Raw genomic sequence first — 17,663 nt, forward strand, 5'->3', positions numbered from 1 at the left:
AGTTTGCTTTTCTGAAGTCCAGGGTCTGTATTCCGCTGCTCTCCTTCCTTCCTTCCTTTCTTTGCTCTCCGTTTGGTTCTTTAGGATGTATAAAGGACTGATCTTTTACTATGGTGGTTCTTTATTCTTAAAAATAGGCATTTAAAATATAGTATCTCCTGGCTTTGTTGGAGGAGCACTCAAATGTCTAAATAATGTTTGCTGTGAGTTCTCAGCACCTGCCTTGGATGATGAGACTATTAAATCTTTAACAAAGGCTTTCTTTATTCAAAATGTGAGTTATTCATTAGTTGTTTTGTTTTTTTAAACATCTAAGTGTTTTTAAACAGTCTGATTAAAAAAAATTTCCCTCTCTGGGGAAAAAGTCTTTCTTTCTTCCCTGGGGATCATCATTTACACTAGCACTCAGTCATCATAGAGTCTTCCATCCTTGACAGGACCTGATCTCCTAGACCTAGAGTACAAACCAAGCAGGGGAAAAACACCCCCCACACTTAAAGAAGCCCTGAAAGAAAGGATTTAAAGCTTTTCTTATCTATCATTATAAAGCAACATAAAGGCTCAAGCCCCATTTTCCCCTCAGGTTGCTCACCTTAAAAAGTCAAGCTCTCTCCCCTAAGGTTGTATAAGTGAGTGTGTGAAATGACAAGGGGACCCAACGAAGGCCAGTATGGGCAAATAAGCAGCGTGGGCGTAGGCAATTGTTGGAGGTGCCAGATTTGACTTTTTAATAAGGCAAAGGACAGCAATGAGTAACTTCCATGGGAGAGATGGTGTTAGCAGGCAGAGCAGCAGGTTGGGTGACATTCCCTCAAACTGGATAGTTGTTCTCCCCAAACACATTCTTGTTTTGGGTCAACAGGCTTCCATGCTCCTGTCCTCCACAGCTTTCCTCTGCACTTACTTTTTATTGCTCTTAATGATCCCTAGCTGTCCTCTTTCTAACCCCAACCCAGTTTTGCCTGAATTACACCTTTGGGGCCTGCATGAATTTCTAGCCAGGAGGGGGAAAACATGAGGACAGGGGAGCAGAAAAGCTGAGAGGCCAACAGAAGATACCAAACTAGAGGGCAGTGAACATAATTTTTCTATCCACCTTGGATGGGATTTGTACTGAGGGACTTCACTTTGTTCAGTATGATTTTAGCTTAAGGGAAAGGTGCCTTGGGGTGGGGGGTTCTCCCCTCCTCCCTGTGATAGCCCCAGGGGAGGGCTCGGGGAGAGTCTCTCCTGCTCCCCATAAGGGCCCCACGGAGGGTGCCAGGGGCAGGTGGAACCCCAGGGCCAGGGAATCAGCTGTGTTCGTGTGTCTGCGTCTGCCTCTGCTTCTAAGACCAGGCAAGGTGTGAGGGCATTACTCAGTCTGGGAAAAAAGAAAGGCAGGCCGCCCCGCCTGCTGGGGGCTGTAGTCCTCGCTTCCCCCGAATGCCGCTGCACTCTCGCCGAGCAGGAGGGCCAACGAACTACACGACCCAGAAACCTTCATTCCTCCCGTCCCTAGCCCATCGCTCCCCGTTGCCTGCCGGGTATTGTAGTCCGTAGCCTGACTCCGCCCTGGCGGGCGGCCGAGAGGAAACTACACGTCCCAGGAGGCTGTGCGGTGCGCCCGCCCCTTCGGTGTTGTTGCGTCCCCCCCACCCTCATTCGCCGCTGCTGCTGAGTTCGGTGTCCCGGGGCAGCTCCCATAGAAACCGGCTGCGCGCGGGACGAGAGCTCGCCATGGAGTCCCTGTGCGGGGGGTGCTGAGCGCGGGGCCCCGGGCCGCTGCCAGGTGGGGCTGCCGGCAGCCTGGGCTGGGGCAGCCCCGCCTGGCCGCAGGGCGCTGGGCACGGGCAAGGCGGGGCGGGCGCAGGCTGGGCCCCGGGAGGGGGAGGGGTGTCGGGGCAGGGCGTGAGGGGAAGGGGGCAGGGTGGGCCCTGGAGATAGGAGGGGTGTCGGGGCAGGGCGTGCGGGGAAGGGGGCAGGGTGGGCCCTGGAGAGAGGAGGGGTGTCGGGGCAGGGCGTGAGGGGAAGGGGGCAGGGTGGGCCCTGGGGAGAGGAGGGGTGTCGGGGCAGGGCGTGTGGGGAAGGGGGCAGGCTGGGCCCTGGAGAGAGGAGGGGTGTCGGGGCAGGGCGTGAGGGGAAGGGGGCAGGCTGGGCCCTGGAGAGAGGAGGGGTGTCGGGGCAGGCGTGAGGGGAAGGGGCAGGCTGGGCCCTGGAGAGGAGGGGTGTCGGGGCAGGGCGTGAGGGGAAGGGGGCAGGCTGGGCCCTGGAGAGAGGAGGGGTGTCGGGGCAGGGTGTGAGGGGAAGGTGGCAGGGTGGGCCCTGGGGAGAGGAGGGGTGTCGGGGCAGGGTGTGAGGGGAAGGGGGCAGGCTGGGCCCTGGGGAGAGGAGGGGTGTCGGGGCAGGGTGTGAGGGGAAGGGGGCAGGGTGGGCCCTGGAGAGAGGAGGGGTGTCGGGGCATGCTGGGCCCTGGAGGGAGGAGGGGTTTTGGGGCAGGGTGTGAGGTGGGGGCAGCTGGGCACTGAGGAGATGGGTCCAAGCTGGGCAGGCTGTTAGGGAAAGGGTGGAAGGCTGGGCACTGGGGAGAGAGGGCCAGTGCAGGGCTCTTGCAGAATAGCATAGGAAGTGCAGGTGGTAGGGGGCGTTCAGGAAATCGGCACTGTTCCTGCCTATTGAAACCAAGTTTCTCCTGTCTTTGAAGCATCTAGGGTGGTTTTGCTGATGTGAGATGTGCTGATGTGCTTTTGGGAATGGGTTGGAGGTAGCATTTTGGGGAGCAAGCTAGACTCCAGGAGTTCTGAGCATAGCAGCTGTATTCTTGCCCATCACAGCTGTTTGGTGGCTGAGATAGCACTACTCCATCCCTGTACTACAGGACCCCAGCCACCCGGTTTTACAGAAGTGGATGTCTTAGTATCCTTGGGCCATGGCTCACTTGAGGGATTTTGCTAACCAGGTAGGTGATAAGAATTTGTTTGTGAAACATAAAAATCCTCAAAGCAAAAATCTTTTAAGAACTGTACCGTTATTTACCAAGGTTGAAACATCCTAAGTGTGTTCTCAGCTGTGCTCTTCTTATCCAAGTGATTGCTGTCGTATTCCCCAACGATATCAGACTTTGACACTGCAAGAGCATGGAGGCAGGAAGCATGAGGCTGGCATAGATACAGTACCTCCCTAAATATAACTGTGCCCTCCTTAGGGAAGTGGGGAGTATTTTTCTCTCGCAGCATTTGAGGGGAAGCAGGATAAGAAATGGGACAAACACACAAAGTCTGAGTTGTAGAATGACTGCCTCCTAGTATAGTGGACTGTATGTATATCAGTAACATCCACAGTGGGCATCCTGTACTAAGTAGATGGAGCCTGTAACTTTGGAGATGGATGAGGGGCTGTCCTATTTGACACTAAATTATACATACAAAATGATGGGTTCTAAATTAGCTGTCACCACTTAAAGAGATCTTGGAGTCATGGATAGCTCTCTGAAAACATCCACTCAATGTACAGTGGCAGTCAAAAAAGCTAACAATATTAGGAACCATTAGAAAAGGGATTGATAATAAGACAGAAAGTATCATAATGCTGCTATATAAATCTATGGTACGCCCACACCTTAAATACTATACAAAACATATTAGAATTGGAAAAGGTACAGAGAAAAGCAACAGAAATGATAAAGGATATGGAACAGCTTCCGTATGAGGAGAGATTAAAAAGACTGGGACTATTCAGCTTAGAAAAGAGATGACTAAGGGGGGGGGATATGAGAGAGGTCTATAAAATAATAAATGATGTGGAGAAAGTGAATAAGGAAGTGTTATTTACCCCTTCACATAACACAAGAACCAGGATTTATCCAATGAAATTAATAGGCATCTAGTTTAAAACAAACAAAAGGAAGTACTTCTTCACACAACACACTGTCAACCTGCGGAACTCATTGCCAGAGGATATTCTAAAGGTCAAAAGTATAATTTGGTTTAAAAAAAAAAAAAGTAGATACAATCATGGAGGATACATCCATCGATGGCTTTTAGTCAAGATGGTCAGGGACACAACCCCATGCTCTGAGTGTCCCTAAACCTCTGTCAGTAGCTGGGAGTGGACAACAGGGGATGGATCACTTGCAATTGCCCTGTTCTATTCATTCCCTTTGAAGATACCTGGCAATGGCTACTGCTAGAGGCAGGATAATCGGTTAGATAGACCATCTGTCTGACCCAATATGGCTGTTCTTATGTGAAATGTGCCTTATATGTATACATAAGCATCCATTGATGTAGGAGCCTTCTCCGCCGCAGACTCATCAATAGAACAGACTCATCAATTCATCCACTGGATGCTTATGTGTACATATAAGGCACATTTGTAAGGCATATAAGTGAGAAGCTTGCACTAGATGAAGGGGTAGTGGACTATGGCTGAAGGAAGTTAATCAGAAGCAAGGAGAGTAATTTTGACTTGGATCACGAATAGGGATCCTGGTGGGGTTGTTTGGCTGGATTTAGTTGCAGCAAGATTATATGAGTGAATATTAGGTCCAAAGTTGTCAGTATAAATTATGCCTAATCTTTTCATTATTATAGTCTGTATCAGGGTTTCTCAACCTTTTCCGTACCATGACCCCATGTTACAACAGAATCGTAGAAGTGTAGGACTGGAAGGGACCTTAATAGGTCATCAAGTCCAGTCCCCTAAACTCAAGGCAGGGCTATTAAATAACTAAACCATTACAGGTAGGTGTGTGTCTGACCTGTTCTTTAAAACATCCCATGACAGAAATTCTACAATCTCCCTAGGCAATTTGTTCCCGTGCTTAACAAATTAAAGAGTGTTTGGGACCCCCCCCTTCCACCTAGCCATCAAGAAAGCAATCCCCAGGGCTGCTCACTAACCCCAGACTGAGAACCAGTGCTCTACATAAGTAGGGGTCTGTAGAGGGCCAGGAAGAATCTATCAAGTAAAGAATGTCCACCCATGTTCACAGATTGGTTTGTTGATGTCATGAGCTGACCAAAGACTAAGGATAGACTTGAGAGAAGCAGGGCGGTCCATTAAATAGGGCACTGGGTTGGGACTCAGGTTCTATTCCCAGGTCTGTCTCTGACCTAGTATGTGATGCTGAACAAGTCAACTCCCATCTCTGTGCCTTTGTCCCCTCCTGTCCATTGTCTGTCCTGTCTATTTAGATTGTAATCTCTTCAAGGGAGGACACTCACTGAGTTTGTACAGGACCCACCACAATGGGCCCCAGTCTCTGGTGGGGCTTCCAGGCCCTACTGTAATGCAAGTAATAACTTGTGGCTGAAGCTCAGATCTGGGTTTACTCCCACTTCTGCTGGTACGCCCACACCTAAAATACTATAAAAAACATATTAGAATTGGAAAAGGTACAGAGAAAAGCAACAAGAATGATAAAGGATATGGAACAGCTTCCGTATGAGGAGAGATTTAAAAGACTGGGATTATTCAGCTTAGAAAAGAGATGACCTTGTAAAAGTCTTAAGAGATTGTGCCTCAGTAATAGGTCACTATCCGATAGATGTTATGAGAACTAGTGTCTGGAAAGCACTCAGAAGATTATAAAAATGCAAAGTATTTTTGTCATAGGAATTGCCCTATTTAGCTGGACTGTAGAAATCAGTTAGACCCTCCCTCTGTGAATCAGCAGGCAACAGAAAAACTGCACTAAAGTGATACTGACAAGTGGCTTTCAAACATCTCCACATACAGTACCTCTGGCCTGCTGCAAAAGTACTGATTTCCATTAGAGAACTGAAAGGTTAAGATGTTACACAAGGTATTGCTGCACTCCCTTAAACTTGATTCCCTCCTCCAGCTGTGACATAAAGAAACTCTGAATATTTGCCTTCGTGGTTAGAGAGTACCAGAGCCCAAGGACTGTACACAAGTACAATACACTGGTGTTAATCTCTGGGGAGACTGGAGTTCTGCAACCACTAGTCCTTGTGCTGTATGGTGTGGCACCAGCAGTGTTTACTTTCTAAATTGTTGTGGCATAGATGAGGAAGTCTTATCTCCTGGTTTAAATCAGTGATTCTCATTGTTTGCTAAATGGGAAGAGGGCCCAGGATAGAAATGTGGAAAGGGCAGAGATGCTGTGCCCCCACAACTCCTGTATATGCAACTGCCCCAGATTGAGAACCCTGACTTCTCTCCTTTGGGTGCCTTCGCATCAGCCTGGGGCATGACTCCAGCAGGTGATGCTGTAGGCAGCTCTGTTTAGAGGGCCAGGTGAACTGCAGCAAAGCAGGGCTTGGCCTGTTATTGAGGATCTTGGTTGGATATGAAAAGTGTTGGCTTCGGCGTCAGCCAAATATGCTCATCTGTACTTAGAGCCTGTTCAACGTGGGGACTTTCCCTTCTCTAGCCCACTCCCAGAGCTTAAAGGTGTCACATCTACAACTTCTCTCCTCAGCAGCAAGACCCAATAGAGCTGCCAAGCCTGGGTTTCTCACAGTGAAATGCTTGGGATTGCTGCCAAGTTGGCTCTTAAAATGCCGCTTTTCTTAATTCCTGACATCTGCAGTGATTTGCTTTGTTTAAAACGTAGCTACTTCAGTCACGATGGAAAATTCCCCCACAGCTGTCATGACAAAGTGCCTTTCTCCCCCACCCTCCAACTGGCATGATAAATTGTTCTTTGTCCTGAGCTGCCATGATATAATTACCCTCCTCCCCCTTGAGATCCGAGTGGAATGTGCTCCCCTATCTCAAGAAGGTTGGAATGTTCTTTCTCTCCCCTTTCCCCCAGCAGAATCGCATAGAGCATTGTCTCCCTCCATCCCAGAGTTCAACGTGGTTGGCAGCTGCAGGCCTTGATGGATGCTAAGGAGTTTATATTTAAGTTATCTTTGCTCACTTCGATTGTGTTGCCTTGTGGTGAAAGATTCCAGGTGGGCTCTTGGAATGCACCATAGTTAAGTTAGACTGACCTGTGTGTGGCTGCTCTCTGCATGAAGCGTGGGACAGTTCATTTCTTAGCATTGAGAACAGCATATAGACCAGTTGGCATTCAAAATGGTGATGTTGAGATTTTTCTCCACTTCACCTCTCAGCACTGTGTGAGCATGTGCATGAAGCTTGCCTGCAAGCCAGCTAGAGCATCTGTGCAAAGGCTCAGCAAGTTGTAATGTGGCATTTCAAATAGGATTTTTCTCTCTCACTATTACTTGTTGCTAATCATGGACCAGGATCCCATGGTGTTAGGCGCTGTACAGACGGGACATCTGAAGAGAGATTTCATGAACCTGGTGTAATCTTGCTGAGTTTCACTTACCTGACTGTGCCGTAGGCTGGACAGAATTCTGTTGTAGGCAATCTGAGCATGGACTCTTACTGTTCCTGTCATATATTTTGAGGTAGCAGTAGCTGCACATCAGTAGAGCTTTCCTACTGGGTAGTATTAGCTTATCTCAGAATTGATATGTCTGAGCTATCAGTACTTATGTTTGTGATGTTGCACTCCATAATGTTTTATGGAAATATACTTACAAGGGTAAATATGATGTAACTGGAATATACTTTATGCAAAGGTCTCTTGTAAGGTGTCATTATAAGATTTGTAATCTACTGAGTGTGTTCATCCTATTTGTATGTATGTCTCATTCTTGTGTCTGAAGGTAGAAATGTGAAATGTAACTGAGGTACAGTACTATTGTAATTATGCAAAGTGTGGGCCATTGATGATGGTTAAGAATCTTGATGGCTCTCGCTGACTAGGACAATTGGTTGTAAATGGCTCTGTTTACTCACAAGCCTTCCTGTGATCCTGTAAGCCAGCCCAGGAAGAATGGTGGAATCCATCTTAAACCTGGTGCTTTTCCATTTGGAAGAAGGGGTGGGAACCCAGAGAGACAAAAGATTCCCATCTTGTGCCAAAGCTATAAAAGGGGGTGGAAGAGAACAAAGGGGGCTGCCAGTCATGAGAGAGCCCCTGCTTTTCACCTAAGATGCCCGCTGGAACTAAGGACTGTACCAGGGAAAGGATTGGGCCCAGACTAAGAAGCTTATTGGAACATCTCTGAGGGTGACATTTACCAGTATTCAGTTTCTTAATGTGTTAGGCTTAGACTCGTGTGTTTTTGCTTTATTTTGCTTGGTGACTTACTTTGTTCTGTCTGTAATTACTTGAAACCACTTAAATCCTACTTTTTATACTTTATATATCAGTATTATAGAGGGCAAACAATTTGAGTTTACCCTGTATAAGCTTTATACAGAATAAAATGGATTTATTTGGGGTTTGGATCCCATTGGGATGTTGGGTAATAGGTGACCTGCTGAGCAGTTTTTGGTTCAAGTCTGCAGCTTTGGGGGCGTGGACCAGACCTGGGTCTGTGTTGCAGCCGGCTAGTGTGTCTGGCTTAACAAGGCAGGGTTCTGGAGTCCCAAGCTGGCAGGGAAAACGGGCTCAGAGGTAATTCCAGCATGTCAGGTGACAGTCCCAAGGGGATCTCTGTGACTGAATCCGTCACAATGTTATTCCTGTTTCTGTTCTGTATAGGTAGGGCGAAGGCATGAGTGATCTACTCCTGCATTCAGTCTGCACGCCAAACTCTCCTCGTTTCCAGTGGAGGTCAGTGTCCAGAGTAACTGCTGGATTGGGCCTTTGAATTTTCACTCATTGGCAGAGAAACTCACTAGGTCATGGCTTTGCTGCAGCTATGAGACTTGTACTGACTTGTTCAGAAATACATGTGAGAAACTTTTCATCAGCTCCTGGTGGTCTCGTTTGGTCTTCCGCTCCTCAAACAAAGAAGGCTTGAGGCAGCCATGTGCCGCTTCCAGACCTGGGCAAAGGGTAGTCTGCCACAAGTATGAGTGGTTCTCGGGTCTGCACTTAAGCAGCTGGGAACTTTGGAGTTTCCCATTCTAGGTGCTGACTTTAATGTAATTTGATGGGACACAATTCCTGCCTATAGGAATTGTTCAGTCTTCCCAACACCTTTGGCCAATACATCAATACTCTAAACCAGGCCTGCACAACTCGTAAAGCGGCGAGGGCCACATTACTCCAAAGAAAACAGCCGAGGGCCGAAACCTCCCAGCCCTGCAGAAACACCCCGCCCCAAGGCCGTCCAGCCCTGCAGAAACAAACCCTCCTTCCCCAGCGCCGCCCCACCAAAACAGCTGTGGGCCAAAAAGGAAGGTTGGGGGTAGGGAGGTGATACTTTATTTTAAATCAACTGGGGACTCCCAGCTGAAGAGGTGGCTGGGAGCCCTCAGGGTCAAATTAAAGGGCTCAGGGCTCCGGTGGCTGGGGGAACCCGGCAGGGTCGGCTCTAGGTTTTTTGCTTCCCCAAGCAAAAAAAAATTTGGCTGCCCCCTGTCCCAGCCCTGGGCTCCCCCCTGCTGCCCCAATCCTGGGCTCTCCCCCCACTGACCCACACCCCCTGCCCCAGTGCTGGGCTCCCCCTTTCCTCCCCATCAGTGCCCTCCCCCGACCCTGCTGCTGCCCCAACCCTGGACTCCCCCCCACACCTCCTGCCTCCCCAGCCCTGGGTCACTGGTAATGCTCCCAGGGCAGGTCATTCAGCAGGAATTTTGGATGTGCACAAAACAGACAGGATTGGTTCTCATATGGTTACAGAGCTGCTGTAAAGTGGAACAATTTTCAGCTTGTGTGATTGGAGGATATCTGGATGCATATTATAAGACTGGAGTACTTGTGGCACCTTAAAGACTAACAAATTTATTTAAGCATGAGCTTTCGTGAGCTACAGCTCACTTCTTCGGATGCATCCGAAGAAGTGAGCTGTAGCTCACGAAAGCTCATGCTTAAATAAATTTGTTAGTCTTTAAGGTGCCACAAGTACTCCTGTTTTTTTTGCGGATACAGACTAACACGTCTGCTACTCTGAAACCTATTATAAGACTGTCCTTCATAAATGAGGAAAAGTTGAGGTGCCTTTATTATTCTTTTGTTCCACTCTTTCTTTCTATGGGGAATTTGCCAATGCAATATCACTGTCTTCCTTTTAAACAAACAAAAAGGCAATGGCTGTTGAAAATAGCAATTCCAGTCCTAATAAGCATTTCTTGCTCCATTTTATCCTGCTTTTTCTACAGCAAGTTACAGTGGATCAGTATATTTGATTTGGGAGAAATGAAGTAACAGCTGCCCAAACTGAGCTTGAGCACTCCTGAATTTTGAGGTGTTCAAATCTGGAAGGCAGGTGCTGGGGGGGTGGGGGTGGGGCCTGTGGGCTCCACGGGGGAGCATGGCAGCAATGTGTCTGGAGCTGCATGGAACCAGATACGCTGGTCTGAGTGGCACGGTAAGGGGGATGGGGGTTGGAGAAGCGGTAGGGGGTTCCAGGGGCAGTCAAGGGACAGGGTGCTGGGGTTTTTGGTGGGGGCTGAGGTTCCGGGGGGCTGTCTGGGGCCAGGCAGCAGTAGGATAGGCTTGGGAGTCCCTGGGGTTTATCTGGGGACAGGTAGGGGGTGGGGTCCTGGGGGAAGGGTGGGGGGTCTCGGGCGGGGGCGGTTGGGGTCAAGGAGAAGGGGGGCGGAGAGCGGGGCGGGGGTCCCCAGGGGCAGTTGGGTCGGGGGCCTTGGGAGGGGGCAATCGGGGGACAAGGAGCAGCGGCATTTAGATAGGGGCAGGGGTCCTGGGGGGCAGTTAGGGGCAGGAGTCCCGGGAGGGGGCAAACAGTGGCCGTGTGCCGGGATTCAAACGGCTCTGGGCTGCCCGCAGCCACGGGGAGCCCTCAGCCCTTTAAATCACAGCTGCGGCTGGGAATCTCTGCGGGCAGCCCAGAGCCCTTTGACTCCCCGCGGCTGGGATTTAAAAGGCTCTGGGCTCCCCTCCACTGCGGGCAGCCCAGAGCCTTTTGATTCCCGGCCGCGGCTGGGATTTAAAGGGCTCTGCCCTCCCCATGGCTCCGGGCAGCCCAGAGCCCTCTGACTCCCAGCCGTGGCTGGGCTTTAAAGGGCTCTACGCTCCCTGCCGCTGCGGGCAACCCACTGACTCCCAGCCGCGGCTGAGATTTAAAGGGCTCTGGGCTCCCCGCGGGTGCCGGCAACCCGGAGCCCTCTGACTCCCAGCCGCGGCTGGGATTCAAAGGGCTCTGGGCTGCCCGCAGAGCGCCGTGTGCGGGGGATTTAGAATCCCTTCACGGGCCGCATGTTGTGCAGGCCTGCTCTAAATGGTGTGTTTGTTACAGAAGCTTAGCCCCCTGCTGCCCACTTCAGTCTCTGCAGTGCTCATGAAACACAAGAGAAAACCAGAACTAAATGTCACCCCTCTGTGCTGTTAGCAATGGGACTGAGATCTGGATCAGATTGCTGAGCCCACAACATACCCTTGTCATTCCCCAAACAACCTTCTGCAATGGCTGCTCCAGTTTCACTTCATTAATGACTATTAATCATTTGCATAAGGGCCAACCAAAAATGGGACTCCATTGTTCTAGGTACTGAACAACCAGTAGTAGATGGTCCCTGCCCCGATGAGCTAACAGCCAGACAGACACAGGCTGGGGAAGGGGTAGAAAACACCAGCAGAGTGAGCAATATGAGGGCAGCCAGCTGCATGTTAGTTGCAGGTTTTTCCCCCTCCTGTTTAAATCAGACTTGATGAACAGGAAGCTATTGGTCCTGGCTCTACATCACGCTCCTGAGTCCCCCCCATCCCTTTCTAGTGTTCTTCCTTTCAAGGTGCAGTGTTCAATATGGATGTTGCCCTCTCCCTCCGTGAATGCTGATCACTCTTCAGACAGGAGGGCCTGGGAGTGTCTGTTTGCACAGGGGGTCATGTGGATAGTACTTCCCTTCCCTTCCCTTTCTGAGCCAAGTATCCTTAATAGTCTGCTGGTGCAAGGGTAAGCTGAATCCTGCCTGTGCAGTGGGTTACAGACAGCACATCTGGCCATTCATTAAGACTGCAGCCATGCTATCCTATCATCCATGTTCTCTAGCTTAGATCATCTTCCTTCCTCCACCTCACACTCCAGTCCTTGCTTGTATCTCTAGTTCCTTTAATCTCTACTGCTCAATGCTGCACTTCCCCTCTCTCTCCATTTCCAGCATATTTGTTGAAAGTGTAGCACTGTTTGGGTGTTGCCATGGATGCATGAGGATTTTTGGCATAGTAAAATCCTGTTCAGCTAGCTGAGTGTGCTGGTTGCCCTTGTCTAGGCCTCTATTGCCCTGTGTGCAGATGTAATATTGTTGGGAAGGGTTGTTTACCTGCTGTGCCCGGTCCAAAGGCTTCTTAATATGCCCAATTGGTTTAATTATTAAACATCAACTGAGGCACTCATTGAGGACCAGCTGCAAGAACCCAGTGAGGAAATGGGAAAATGCAGCTGTCCTGACCTCAGATAAAATCTCAGTTGAATTCAAGGTTTAACTAGGGAGTGGTCCCTCATTGATGTGTTTGTAGGTGAGTATGTATCATGTGCTTGTTCTGAGAAGCCATGGGTGTGGAAACCCATACGTCATAATTGCTTGGTTATTTCCCACAAGTCGTGCAGGATTTTCCAGAACCTTGACTTGTCTTTAAGAAAGCCCTTCTGATCACAGAGAGCCTTTTACCACTGCAAAGTAATGCAATACCTCTGATTCTGCAGCTGGGCGGAATGAAATGGCATCAAAGAGTGGTGCAGACTTCCCACCCACCCACATTCACAGTAATGAAGTATTAACTCTGAGGCCTAATTATGACCATTTAAATGCCAATATTACTCTGTGGATCATCATATTAGAAGCATCCCAGTTAATGTGCTTATGTAGTGAGGCTGAATGTGCTTGTCACATCTGGACATGCCATTCATTTGAAAGTCTGTTCCAGAAGAAACACTCAGCAGTAGATCAGCTATTTTGTCTCTTTTGATGTATTCAGGTGTCTGGGATCCTTGCTGCTGTCCTTCAGAATGGAGTGGTGCTTACCTTGCTAACAGTTAAAGAATGGTGTGCTCCACTGGGGTGGTGTAATCAGTATTTCTGAGCAGCTGCCCTTGTGTTATGGTGAAATCTTATAGTAAACTAAAGGGTCAAAAGGGAGAGAAAACATTCTCTTCTTTCTTAATCTCCCTGAAAAAACACTGCAGACTTGGGGTGGGGGGATATCCCACTGGATTTCTATTTGCCTTGGTCTTGGGATACCATTCAGCTCAGTTACCACATGCTCACTAGGCTGTAGGAACAGAAGGTTGGATCTGACATTCCAGGGTCTACATTTCTATACGCATACAGCAAACAATCTCTCATTGTTATTAAACACTTCTATTCTAGTACTACCTAGAGGCCAGTCAGGTTAGGGCCCCATTGTCATAGGCACTGTACAGAGGTCCTTTGCGATACACAATCCCTCGCCCAAAGACCTGACAGTTTTTTCAGAGACCCCTTTCTATGCACTTGGAGGGCTAAGGTAGCAGTCCCCAAACTTTTAGGGTTGTGTTCTCTCCCCCCCCCCCCCCCCCCGGTCCTTGTCCATGCCTATCTGGGGACTGGGAGCGGGGCTGTGGCTTGGGTGTGGACAGGGGTAAGGGGGTCGAGGCTGGGGCCACGGTGTGGGGCGGGGCTGGGCGCGGAACCTTGGCCAGGGGCCCAGGCTGGGGGGCAGAGCTGAGACTGGGGGCGGGGCTGGGAGCGGAACCTCAGCTGGGCCTCAGTGTGGGCCAGTAGCTGGGGCCGCAGCTGGGTGTAGAGCCGCAGCTGGGCTGCAGTAGGGGGCCAAGGCTGGGTGTGGGTTGGGAGCTGGGGCCGCAGCTGTGGCTGGGGGTGGGGCAGAGAGGGTCTGGGTGGCACTCTCTGCCTGCCCCTGGGGCTGGCTGGGCCCCACCACACACCCCCAGAACTTTCTCCACGCCCCCTAGGGGGCGTGCCCCACACTTTGGGGACCACTGGTCTAAGATCGTTCTTCATTTCACTTTGGCATGGGGTGGTACCACGGTAAGCGTGTGTGCGGGAAGATCTCCAGTCCTGTCATATATCTGGAGGTCTGTTGTGGTCCTTGAGGATGCCTTGCAATGAAGATGAGCTCTCTCAAAGAAGTGTAGTGGGAGTCAGTGTGGTGACAGTGACCCTGTTTTAGAATAGTGTGTCCTGTGGGTGGCTTATGGTTTGACCCTTTCACCTTGTCTCTCTCTTCCGGTTAGCACTCCAGGGTGGACCCAGAAGAGCTGTTCACCAAGCTGGAGAGGATTGGTAAAGGCTCGTTTGGCGAGGTGTACAAAGGAATCGACAACCGCACCAAGGAGGTGGTTGCTATCAAGATCATTGACCTGGAGGAGGCGGAGGATGAAATTGAGGACATCCAACAGGAGATCACTGTGCTCAGTCAGTGTGACAGCCCCTACATAACCCGCTACTATGGGTCCTATCTGAAGGTAGTCAAAGCTGCTACAGGAGAGAGCCTCCCTAGTACTCTAGCTCATAAGTCTGTGGATGGGGCTAGTATCCTAGAACAGCAGGAAGCAGGCTGGGGCGGTGACTAACAGCTGCAGGCTGGGTGTCCAGCATGGGTGGGCTGCACTGTCAGCAAAGAACATAGTTGCAGCAAGGGTGCAATGGCAATTTCCATTGTGTTTCCATTGTGTTTACCAGCCCTATTGGCTGTTGCAGAACACACATAGTGATCTCCATATACACAATTCACCCAAAGAAGTGGGGCTCTGCTAGAACGAAAATGCTCCATCAAAGAGAGAGGCCCCCAAATAGATTTCCTATAAAGGAGGTAGCTCCCACACAGCCCCCACCCACCTTCTCCTAGAGCAGGGGTCGGCAAACTTTTTGGCCCGCGGGCCACATCGGGGTTGTGAAACTGTATGGAGGGCCAGTTAGGAAAGGCTCCCCAAACAGCCTGGCCCCCGCCCCCTATCTGCCCACTTCCCATCCCCTGACTGCCTCCCTCAGAAACTCCGACCCATCCAACCCCTCCCCGCTCCTTGTCCCCTGACTGCCTTGACCCCTATCCACAGCCTGCCACCTGACAGCCCCCCGGGCACTCCCACTCCCTATCCAGCTGCCCTCTGCTCCTCGTCCCCTGATCACTCCCTCCTGGGATCCCCTGCTCCTAACTGCCCCCTGGGATCCCACCCCCTTATTCAACCCCCCCCTGCTCCCTGTCCCCTGACTACCCTCCCGACCCCTATTCACATCCCTGCCCCCTGACAGGCCCCCCGGGACTCTCACTCCCAACCCTCCCTGTTCCCCATCCCCTGACTGTCCCCCCCCCGAACCTCCACCCCATCCAGCCACCCTCTCCTCCCTGACTGCCCTCCAGGATCTCCCGCTCCCTTAACCAAATCCCCCCCCCCCCACTCCCTTACTAGCAGCAGGAGCTCGCAGCCACGACACCCAGCCAGAGCCAACTGTGCTCCCCATGCTGCCCAGCGGGAGTGGTGGGCCAGAGCATGGCCCATGTGGCAGCGTCCCTGCGGGGGAGGGAGGACAGCGGGGGAGGGGCAGGGGACTAGGTTCCCTGGCTGGGAGCTAAGGGCCCAGCAGGATGGTTCTGCGGGCCGTAGTTTGCCCACGTCTGTCCTAGAGGATTCTCTTTCTGGCTTTAGAGTCCTCAATATGTTGCCTTTGCATCAGTGGGGACCCCAAAAAAGAGAGAATCACCACTTCCAGCACAGCTTTGGAAGATATGTTGCCTTTACACTCAAAGTGCTGTCTGGCTTTCCTCTCTGGTTTGCCCCTGGCATTGTGTGTCAGTGTTTAGCAAGCAGAAGGCCTGAGACTTTGATTTTACAGCTCCGTGATAGTCTGTGCTCTATCTTTTTTCAACCCCATTCCCTTCCTTCTGGGAGTTGCTCATAACACAGTAACAGGCACCTTCAGGAATACTGAGTTGTGCAGAACCACCGAGGAAGGGAGCCAGGTTATTCTCAGGGTTTGAGACCCTAACTCGGGTTTCTTGTAGAGGCTACCCTGGCAGACTCAGAAAGCACTACTTCTAGTGGAGTCCAGGCAGCCTCCACTCTTCTCTGCATGAATCCCCTGCATGGCAGTGTGAAGTGGCAGCCCAGCCCTGGTCTCAGCACACCTGCCAATTACCTTGGCCTGTCTGAACAAAGGTTGTCAATTGCACTGAACGCTGCGAGTAGGATTGGGTGTTTAAATGGTTTGAGGCTGCCAGACTCACTCAGCTTCTCACTTAAACCAGTCTGTAATACTGTAAGGGATGAACAGCGAGGCATTGTTATTACTATTGACGGATATGACGGTAGCATCTAAGAACTGTTAAGGATCAGGGCCCTGTTGTGCCAGACACTGTACAGACATGACAGAGAAAACACTCCCTACCCCAGAGAGCTCCCACTGTAGGGGTTGCACAGAATACAACAAGTCAGTGAAACAAAGGGTGCATGAGGATGGGGAGATTGAGGGAACAATGAAATAGCCCAGGTGTAACACTTGGAAACAGTGTTGGGGTGAGTAGGAGACTAGATCTGTTGGGGGAGCGATAATGGGGTCAGGAGCTTTTTATCTCAGCTGCCATTAGTGACTGGAAGTCACCACTATCTGGTGGCTGTTTGGAGGCATACCTAAGATGAGTTGATAATCTAGTGAATAAATGTGGATGCTGCTCAACCACCGTCCCTGTTGGCAGTCTCATTACTGAGGCCAACGACTGAAAAACTATCCTCCCTCCCTTAGAGGGGTTGTTTCTAGGACCAGCTGGAGATACGTCGATAGAGGCACATGGGGAGGATTGCATGGCTGCTGCCCGTGAATAGATTTCTGTCTCCAAGATGCTAGACTGAGCACTAAATTCACTTAGAAAAAAATAAAGATTGTAAGGGAAGTACATGGTGGGATCCCTCCCAGGGTCTAATTTCCATGCAGCAGTACTGTGTCAATGAGGGATGAATGGAAGCTCGCCTTGCTTGGTCCTAGTCTGGCAGTGGCGGTTGAGTGCCTGTTTGGTCTACTGAGTGAAGAGCTGTGCACAAGTTTCATGGCTGGTGGAGCAGGGCCTGATTGAGGTTTGGTTTTTGTTTTAATCTTAACACACTGCCCAGTGCTCACTAAACCTTTTCCTGCCTCACTTGCAGAGTACCAAGCTGTGGATAATAATGGAGTACTTGGGTGGAGGCTCAGCACTGGATCTGGTAAGTAGCTTGGTCAGTCCTAATCTATTAACACATGGACACGTGTATCCCACAACCAGAGGCTGGAACCTTAGTTTGTGAAACAACCATAAAATTGGTGTTTATTAGCCCCACTAAGCCTTATTCAGAGCCATTTGCCCAAAGAGTAGACAACGCAGAGCAGGCATGCTGGCTACAAAGCCTGTTTTATGCCAGGATGGAGAAATCATTTGCTCTGTGACCCTCTGGGAAGTCTGTACCCGCCTATCTAAGCACCATTGTACAACATACCCTGCTACTCTATAGACGACAGGTTATTTTAGGAATAATCAGTGGTGGCTTGTCCTGTTTGAGTGACACTATATCCATGCTACACCAGATGCTAAAGAATAGAGATGCAGAACACACATTGGTCTCAACTTTGCTGTGTCACACTCCTGCACCTCCATTGATTTAATGCACGTGTAAGTGGGACAATGGAAGGACTGGGATAACTCATTTTTCTTGCATGTGTTGGTAACTCCTTTAGCGTGCCCTAACTAAAATGGGCTGATTCAAACACTCCACAGGCAGTCCTCAGTCACACTTAACAGATGTTTATATACCAGCCGT

At 50.3% G+C, this 17,663-nt stretch overlaps 1 protein-coding gene across 3 annotated transcripts in view; it reads left to right on the plus strand.

The window, feature by feature from the left end:
* Window positions 1-1,610: 1,610 nt before the first annotated feature.
* Window positions 1,611-17,663, plus strand: part of STK25 (serine/threonine kinase 25) — a 30,609-nt gene continuing 14,556 nt past the window's right edge. The window contains exons 1-4 of one of the 3 annotated variants that reach the window (XM_039488471.1): window positions 1,611-1,771; window positions 2,814-2,938; window positions 14,112-14,342; window positions 17,016-17,072. In XM_039488471.1, the coding sequence (XP_039344405.1) occupies window positions 2,909-2,938; window positions 14,112-14,342; window positions 17,016-17,072 (318 nt within the window). In that variant the 5' untranslated portion in view covers window positions 1,611-1,771; window positions 2,814-2,908. Of the gene's footprint in view, window positions 1,772-2,489; window positions 2,939-14,111; window positions 14,343-17,015; window positions 17,073-17,663 lie in introns of those variants that run through there. The other 2 variants (XM_039488468.1, XM_039488470.1) reach the window with 2 other exon arrangements.

This window comes from Mauremys reevesii, linkage group 9 (assembly GCF_016161935.1).
Source record: "Mauremys reevesii isolate NIE-2019 linkage group 9, ASM1616193v1, whole genome shotgun sequence".
Lineage (NCBI taxonomy): Eukaryota > Metazoa > Chordata > Testudines > Geoemydidae > Mauremys > Mauremys reevesii.